At 47.1% G+C, this 9359-nt stretch overlaps 1 protein-coding gene across 3 annotated transcripts in view; it reads left to right on the top strand.

Annotated features, from left to right (window-relative positions):
• The first annotated feature begins 8679 nt into the window (after positions 1–8679).
• The window catches only part of cacnb2a (calcium channel, voltage-dependent, beta 2a), a 282202-nt gene continuing 281522 nt past the window's right edge, over positions 8680–9359 (top strand). For 2 of the 3 annotated variants that reach the window (XM_034170668.1, XM_034170652.1), the window contains exon 1: positions 8684–8826. In XM_034170668.1, coding sequence (XP_034026559.1) covers positions 8749–8826 — 78 coding nt within the window. In that variant the 5' untranslated portion in view covers positions 8684–8748. Of the gene's footprint in view, positions 8827–9359 lie in introns of all 3 variants that reach the window. The other variant, XM_034170637.1, reaches the window with a different exon arrangement.

The following is a 9359-nucleotide window of genomic DNA, read 5'->3' as shown; positions in this document are numbered from 1 at the left end:
GCGGACTTGCGGGCCTTCTTCTTAAATATGAGATTTACAGTGAGGGAAAACAATGCACCTCTTTGAACAGCATTTGGGAGACTGTTGTTGCTGCTGCATTAAAAGTTGATCATCAAGAGATCAAGAAACTCCATGGGTGGAAGGCTTATTTGCCCTGTTGACGTATCCTGTATCCCGTAATCCCTTGCGCGCCAGAGAGGCGCTGTAGTCAAAACAACATGGAGAAACCACATGATGATAATTGCAAATGAACTACCAAAATGTAAATTTGTATGCCTTTTATAACATTTATTAAAAAACTGCATGCATGAGACCCCTGAACACTTGCTAAAACAAATATTCCGTGTCTGCTACCTTCAACCTGTGTGGAATTTCATAAACCCAAATTGAATTTCTGACATCTTATATATTACTCTGGAACAAACAGTACAAACACTGTTGTAAAGGACAATACGAGGTCTGTCCATAAAGTATCGTACCTTTTTATTTTTTTCAAAAACTATATGGATTTCATTCATATGTTTTTACGTCAGACATGCTTGAACCCTCGTGCGTATGCGTGAGTTTTTCCACGCCTGTCGGTGACGTCATTCGCCTGTGAGCACGCCTTGTGGAAGGCGTGGTTCCGCCCCCTCGTCGGATTTTCATTGTCTGGAAATGGCGGAATGAAAAGGACTTTTTTTCCATCAGAATTTTTTCAGAAGCTGTTAGAGACTGGCACCTGGAAACCATTCGAAAAATCTATCTGGCTTTCAGTGAAAATTTTACGGGCTTCACAGAGAATAAGGACTTGAACTACAGGGTTAAGGACCCCTTTAAGGACGGTCGGTGTGCCGCGCTGCGAGCTGCGACGATGCGGCACAAACCACTGGATCATTTCTAAGATGGCTCTGTGGATACGAGACCGTCGTGTGCTCTTTCTTTGGTTATCACAAGACCTGGACATCAGCCATTTTCCGGCAGATTTCACTTTTAACAAGAGATTTTGTCATGGAAAGCCGCGCGGCGGCTTCGCGCGTCACGACCGATTCGCTGATGAAGCGAGACAAAGGAACACCTCCGTTTTGGAGTGTTAGAGGACAAGTTGGGACATGCCTATCTCGGCTTTCAGTGCTTACCAGTCGAGTGAGTATAAAAGAACTTGTGGAGAGCTGGACATGTCCCAACTTGTCCTCTAACACTCCGAAACGGAGGTATTCCTTTGTTTCGCTTCATCAACGAATCGGTCGTGACGCGCGAAGCCTCCGCGCGGCTTTCCATGACAAAATCTCTTGTTAAAAGTGAAATCTGCCGGAAAATGGCTGATGTCCAGGTCTTGTGATAACCAGAGAAAGAGCACACGACGGTCTCGTATCCACAGAGCCATCAGCTTAGAAATGATCCAGTGGTTTGTGCCGCATCGTCGCAGCTCGCAGCGCGGCGCACCGACCGTCCTTTAAAGGGGTCCTTAAACCTGTAGTTAAAGTCCTTATTCTCTGTGAAGCCCGTAAAATTTTCACTGAAAGCCAGATAAATTTTTCGAATGGTTTCCAGGTGCCAGTCTCTAACAGCTTCTGAAAAAATTCTGATGGAAAAAAAGTCCTTTTCATTCCGCCATTTCCAGACAATGAAAATCCGACGAGGGGGCGGGACCACTCCTTCCACAAGGAGTGCTCACAGGCGAATGACATCACCGACAGGCGTGGAAAAACTCACGCATGCGCACGAGGGTTCAAGCATGTCTGACGTAAAAACATATGAATGAAATCCATATAGTTTTTGAAAAAAATAAAAAGGTACGATACTTTATGGACAGACCTCGTAAGTAGGGCGTTAAAGAGAGGACTTCACTTTCCACCACAATGACATGAACAGGATGAGATCGTGGCTCAAGGTAATTCCCATAGTAAATAACGTGAAATCACTTGAGATTCTCACGTGTTTACATAATAAAAACACAATAACAATGTCTAAAAACCTAGATAATATGTTCACAAGAGTTTTAGGCACAATAGAGAGTTTTACCTTGCAATGTTGATGCATGAGAATTGAGACCTCAATATGGCAAATAGTAGTCATTGAAAAGAAGTCTGGCTTTATTCATAACTGAATAGTTTTGAAATATCAAGTGTTTATTTCCTCATTTTTAGTTGTTTGTTATACTCTAATAATTGAAAATAATCAAGTTAGATGGGAAAATGCTAGCTTTTCATTTAGTTGCATAATAATTTTGTACACCAGTAATGCGATACGATGCCATTCAACATGATGCAAAGAAATTATACCAAAAATTTAAAAAGAAAATAAGAAGCTGCAATACAGTATGGTACGATGGTATTGTTCTGATTCTACTAGAGGCAGAGAATTTGTTTTACTCCTTACAAGCAGCAAATTTACCAGATTCAACATTAAGGAACAGGAATCAATTCCCTCATATTTGGAACATGTTTGATTGCACTGTCAGAACTTAAACAGTTCAGTAAACAGTAAGACAACATCACTCTCAATGAGTGACTTAAAGTGAGTCACTCTTTGACAGAATACTACCTTGACAAAAGTAATTTGAAATACTTTTCTCACCAGTTTTGCCGAGTTTGAGGGTGCAGCGGCAGCCGCGGCATTCTTTCCAAATGACCTGGGTCTTCTCAAGTTTCCCATCTTTTTTTTTTTTTTTTTTTTAAAAAGACAAAATAATTCCAAACGCCTGATTTTGTTTTAGGTGCGTCAAAAATCTCCTAAAACTGCTTGCACCGTTGTCGCGGGGCTCAATAAGCCACTTCAGCATTACAGTACGCATGCGCGGCGGACGGCGGCTATCGGGACAAACAAAGCCATGTGCGCAGCTGTCAGTTACGGAAGCGTATTGCATTCACTGGATAAAAAAACATTGGACCACTGATCTCGTAATTACGAGAAAAGATCTGCTTCCGTTCTGCTTATTCCTTCCCACTGTAGCCAAGTGCTTGCTCACAGGGGGTCGTTTTGACCATTGGGGTTTTACATAATTATTGTATGGCCTTGCCTTACAATATAAAACGCCTTGGGGCAACTGTTGTGATTTGGCGCTATATAAAAAAAAATTGATTGGTTGATTGATTGATGGATCCCGAGGGGCGTCATCCATCTGTTGGACAGCCAATGGAAGAGCAGGGTGCACAGGCATCTGCAGGAGGCATGCTCGGTGAGTTGCAGCAAATCCTCACCGCCTTTACCGCTCGGCTGGATTTGATGTCCGAGCAAAACGTCATCCTTAATCGCAGGATGGAGGCTCTCACCGCACAGTTGGAAGCGCGCGATCAGAGCGCTGCTGCGGCTCCTCCTCCTGCCAACCCGGTGCCGGGTATTAACATTCCGCTGGTCGTTCAACAAACCCCCCCACCATCCCCTGAAGCATACATAAGTCCCCCTGAGCCGTACGGGGGTTGTGTGGAGACGTGCGCGGACTTTCTGATGCAGTGTTCGCTCGTCTTTGCACAACGACCCGTGATGTACGTGTCTGACGCTAGCAAGGTGGCTTATGTTATTAATTTGCTTCGGGGTAAGGCACGCGCCTGGGCTACGGCGCTCTGGGAACAGAACTCACGGTTGTTATCAGCATACACCGGGTTTGTGGGGGAGTTCAGAACAGTGTTTGATCACCCTAACAGAGGAGAGACCGCTTCAACAATGCTGCTGTCAATGCGACAGGGGCGCCGGTGCGCAGCCGAATATGCAGTCGACTTACGCAACGCGGCTGCGAGGTCCGGCTGGAATAACGTTGCGCTCTGCGCCGCCTTCATAAATGGACTGTCATCGGTCCTGAAGGAGCATCTGGTAGCTAAGGAGGAACCGCGGGATTTAGATGGGCTTATCGATCTCGTTATACGGTTAGACAATCGGTTGGAGGAACGCCGTCGGGAGCGAGGCGAAGGACGTGGCCGGATACGCGCCGTCCCTCTCCCTTCCGGGTTCGAAAAGGGGCCGCCCTCCCCACGCTCCACAGCCGCAGCGCTCAGTGGGGCAACAGCTCCCCCTGCTGACGTTGTTAGGGAAACGCACAGGGCCAAAATGAGGAGGCTGGTCCGCGGGGAGTGTTTTCTCTGCAGCTCAAAGGAGCACATACAGAAAAACTGCCCCAAACGGCCACAACAACAACCGCCCTTAGAGACTGGGCTAAGGGGGGGTCAAAACATTCACGTGGGACACACACAGATTGCCACACGACTCACAATTACAATCCTGAGCGGGGATTTAACCCTTCAAGCCCCAGCACTGGTGGACACGGGGTCAGAAGGGAATTTGCTAGACAGCAGATGGGCAAGGGAGGTAGGGCTCCCTCTGGTGGCGCTTCCTTCGCCATTGCAGGTGCGGGCACTAGATGGCACCCTCCTCCCTTTAATCACACACAAGACACAACCAGTAACTCTGGTGGTGTCTGGAAACCATCGGGAGGAGATTGAGTTTTTTGTAACTCCTTCTACCTCCCGCGTGATTTTGGGCTTCCCATGGATGTTGAAACACAATCCCCGGATTGATTGGCCGTCTGGGGTGGTGGTTCAGTGGAGCGAAACCTGCCATCGGGTGTGTTTAGGATCCTCGGTTCCTCCCGGTTTACATGCTAAGGAGGAGGTCAAAGTCCCTCCCAATCTGACGGCAGTGCCGGTTGAGTACCACGATCTTGCTGACATCTTCAGCAAGGATCTGGCACTCACCCTTCCCCCGCACCGTCCGTACGATTGTGCCATTGATTTGGTTCCAGGCGCTGAGTTCCCGTCCAGCAGGCTGTACAACCTCTCACGACCTGAGTGCGAATCAATGGAGACCTACATCCGGGACTCATTAGCTGCCGGGCTGAGCCGCAACTCCACCTCCCCGATGGGGGCAGGTTTCTTTTTTGTGGGCAAGAAAGATGGCGGACTCCGTCCATGCATTGATTACAGGGGGCTGAATGAGATTACGGTTCGCAACCGATACCCGTTGCCATTGTTGGATTCTGTGTTCACCCCCCTGCATGGAGCCAAAATCTTTACTAAGCTGGATCTTAGAAATGCGTATCACCTGGTTCGGATCCGGAAGGGAGACGAATGGAAGACGGCATTTAACACCCCGTTAGGTCACTTTGAGTACCTCGTCATGCCGTTCGGCCTCAACAACGCCCCCGCAATGTTCCAAGCCTTGCGGGACTTCCTGCACCGATTCGTCTTCATATATCTGGACAATATTCTCATCTTTTCTCCGGATCCTGACACCCATGTCCAGCATGTACGTCAGGTCCTGCAGCGGTTGTTAGAGAACCGACTGTTTGTGAAGGGCGAGAAGTGCAAGTTTCACCGCACGTCTTTGTCCTTCCTGGGGTTTATCATCTCCTCCAACTCCGTCGCCCCTGATCCGGCCAAGGTTGCGGCGGTGAGAGATTGGCCCCAACCAACAAGCCGTAGGAAGCTGCAACAGTTCCTCGGCTTCGCTAATTTCTATAGGAGGTTCATTAAGGGCTACAGTCAGGTAGTTAGCCCCCTGACAGCCCTGACCTCTCCAAAAGTCCCCTTCACCTGGTCGGATCGGTGCGAAGCTGCGTTCAAGGAGTTGAAATGACGGTTCTCTACTGCGCCAGTTTTGGTGCAGCCCGACCCTAGCCACCAGTTCGTGGTTGAAGTGGACGCCTCTGACTCAGGGATAGGAGCCGTGCTATCCCAGAGCGGAGAGACTGATAAGGTTCTTCACCCGTGTGCCTACTTTTCACACAGGTTGACCCCGGCTGAACGGAACTATGACGTCGGCAATCGAGAACTCCTTGCGGTGAAAGAGGCTCTTGAGGAGTGGAGACACCTGTTGGAGGGAGCGTCTGTGCCATTCACGGTTTTCACTGACCATCGGAACGTGGAGTATATCAGGACCGCCAAGCGGCTGAACACGAGGCAAGCCCGCTGGTCACTGTTCTTCGGGCGTTTTGACTTCCGGATCACCTATCGCCCCGGGACCAAGAACCAGAGGTCGGATGCCTTGTCCCGGGTACACGAAGAGGAGGTCAAAACTGCACTGCGGATCCACCCGGTCTTTCATGTTTCAAGGATCAAACCTCACCACACCTCACCTCTCTGTGCTCCCGGACCGGTGCCGCCTCCTGCTCGGATCATCGACGGGGAGCCGGCTTGGACGGTGCGCCGGCTCCTGGACATCCGTCGGATGGGCCGGGGGTTCCAGTATTTGGTGGACTGGGAGGGGTATGGACCCGAAGAACGCTCCTGGGTGAAGAGGAGCTTCATCCTGGATCCGGCCCTCCTGGCCGACTTCTACCACCGTCACCCGAACAAGCCTGGTCGGGTGCCAGGAGGCGCCCGTTGAGGGGGGGGTCCTGTTGTGTGGGCCGCCAGAAGAGGAGGTACTGCTGGCCCACCACCAGAGGGCGCCCTGCCTGAAGTGCGGGCTTCAGGCACGAGAGGGCGCTGCCACCACGGACACAGTCTTTGTTCTTCGCCAGCAGTACCAGATCCGACAGTCGGGGATGGTGATCACCTGGGAATTCGGGACTTGGCGGCTCCAGTATTCACCAGGTTCGGTGGCGGCGGAAATCGTGTGGTTCCGGCTCTTCTCAGGACAGACATCTTCTATCCTCGAGCCTGCCCACACGTCACCTTTGTGGATTGACTGTTATCAGATTCTGAGATTGTCTGTGTATTCGTTGTGCACCTTCACAACATTAACTTGTTACTTTTTGGCTCATCTATTGACCGTTCATTTGCGCCCCCTGTTGTGGGTCCGTGTCACTACACTTTCACAACAGAAATGGTTGGACACAAATGCACGGCTCAAACAAACAGCTCTGGTTGTAAAAAGGCTTTACTTGTGAGGATAGAAGAGGTCGGTACACAGACACACAGAGACAGACAAGAGAGACAGAGACAGACAGACCCAAGCAGAAAAACCCAGCAAGAGAATAAACATACAAAAAAAACCCAATGAATAAAAAATAACAAACAGACCAGAAAAATAAAAACCAAATAAAACAAAAAAAAACCTTGACACTCCTCATGGATGGATCGCGAACGCGACTGCCAGATGCACCTCTGCTCTGGTTTCACCTCCTCCAGTTCTCTCAAAATTGTAGCAAGTTAAATAAAGTCGATTAACTCCTGCTCAGAGACAGATCACCAGTGAGAGGACATTTCCAGGTCCATTTCTCATGCATGGATCATGCGTGTCATCGTGTTGTAGCTTGCAGCTTTCTTTCACCCAAGTTAAATAAAAAGTCCATTAACTCCTGCTAACGGACCGATCACCAGCGAGAGGACATTCCCACGTCCAGATTAACTCCTCACAGACAGATCGCTAGCGAGAGGACATGTCCACCATCCACTCCTCATACACGGACGTACACGATTGTCGACTGCAGACTCAATCACTTTCACCTTAAGTTCTCTCACAATAGTGGCACGTTAATAAAGTCCAATAACTCCTGGAAATAATGTCTTCTGACTTTTTCCAGTGTATCAAATCCATCTGCGTGTCAGTCTGTAGCGTCATGGAGCCAACTTCTCCCTCCACAAGGGAGGGAGAAGGTTTCTCTCTCTCTCTCTCTCTCTGTCTCTCTCTCTCCCTGCGTGCAACAATGCAGCCTTGATTAGGCAGCAGCTTGTCTCCCGCTGTACATCTGGAAATCTGAGTGCCGTTCATGTACCATTTTGAGAACAGAGCACATTTCCACAATGTCCGAAAAAAGTGATTAGCAAAAGAGGCAGAAAATAGCAGTGAGGGCTACATATGTGGCAGTAAAGCAACCGAAAGCAAGATTAATGAAAGCATACGCAATCACATAACTACGCCAAAGCTGTGCAATTTTCCAGCATACTCCATACGCATCACAACTGTATGCTAGCCTGGTGTGAAAGGGATTTAGATTGACAGCATACGTGTGAGAACACACACACACACACACACACACACACAGCCAGTCTTATATATTAAATCAGGACCAGCTCACTGGAGCCCTTATTTTCGCAGTTCACGTGGTACTCGGGTCAGGTAGCAAGCGTCACACTTTACTTACTATATATCAGCGGCTGATTATGGGTTTAATTAATTAATTAAAATGGGCCAGCAACTTACTTCAACTTAACTAAAGTGACATGCAATATACAATGACATGGCTAAAATTCATCTCTATTACCCGTGCATAACTTAGCTAATATATATGTAAATATATGCAAATATATAATGTAAAGAATGTGTTTAAAAATTATTTTGCCTTGCTACCATCAAAAACATAAAAAAAAACTTCTTTTTTTTATCATGGATGCACTTTTATTTATTATTTGCATGCTTTTGTAATTTATGTGTAAACACAACTTGATTTATTTGCAAGAACTGATTTGCTTTAGAGGCAAATTTCAATGCAGATCCAGTTGCTTAATTTTCTATGAAATAATGCATGTGTACTTTATTATTCAGACTTGTTTTATTCTGTTTTTATTTTTATTATTATTATTATTCGCGGCTGTGAGGGCAGCTGGCGTTGGCTGAGGGCGCGTGCGGAGCTCTGAGGCATTGTGGGAGGACGGAGCGAACAGATGAGGGGGATGAGAGATAAAACATCTCAACATAAAAAAACCAAAAACAAAACAAAGACGACTCGAAAAGCCTCGGTGCTGGAGCTCTTCCTCGTCTCAAACTTGAAGTTTGACGGTGCTGGAGCAACAGCAGCAGCTCGTGTGTGTTTCCAAAATGTGCTTCAGCTTTCGTTTTGGACGAACGTCTGCCAAATCCGACAGCTTTCACTGAACAATTATTCAAATAATGGTCCTCAACAACAGTCCGAAGACGACGGCTCCTCTGGATAAGCACATGGACTCTGAGGAAAACCAGGTCTTCCAAGTAAGTCCAATTTAAAAGTCGTGTTTAGCGTCAGCCTGCGCCTATTGGTCTAAAAGTTACAATTAACTTAATTACTGATGAAGCCCCGCCTTCCCTTTGAACGTGCTGTCAATTCTACTTAATACGTCAAATTTTACCTTCATAGCTCCTGTTTGCTGCTAATTTATGCACCCATACAGGTTGTTGATATTTTTGAACCTCTCCGGTTGAATTAACTTCAAGCTTCACCTTGTTAATGATGTTACAGATGTGCACCACCCTTAAAATTTTGCAAAGACTTGGCTTTTCAGGTTATAATAAACTTATGGTTTGTTTAATTCATTATTATATCGCATTGTATATAACAGATACAATAGCATGATTTTAAAACACAAAAAAGTGCAAGCACTTATTTTCATTGTTCTTATCATGCATTAAAGTTTATTTTTGTATTTCTCTCATTTGTCATACTGGAGTGTCCTATTTGTGTTATTTTCCGTGTTAAAAAAGAGGACGTTGCATTCACATTACAGACTGAAATAATGTGACTCTTA

The sequence above is a fragment of the Thalassophryne amazonica genome, chromosome 1, assembly GCF_902500255.1.
Source record: "Thalassophryne amazonica chromosome 1, fThaAma1.1, whole genome shotgun sequence".
NCBI lineage: Eukaryota > Metazoa > Chordata > Actinopteri > Batrachoidiformes > Batrachoididae > Thalassophryne > Thalassophryne amazonica.
This window is presented reverse-complemented; position numbering and strand designations above follow the sequence as displayed.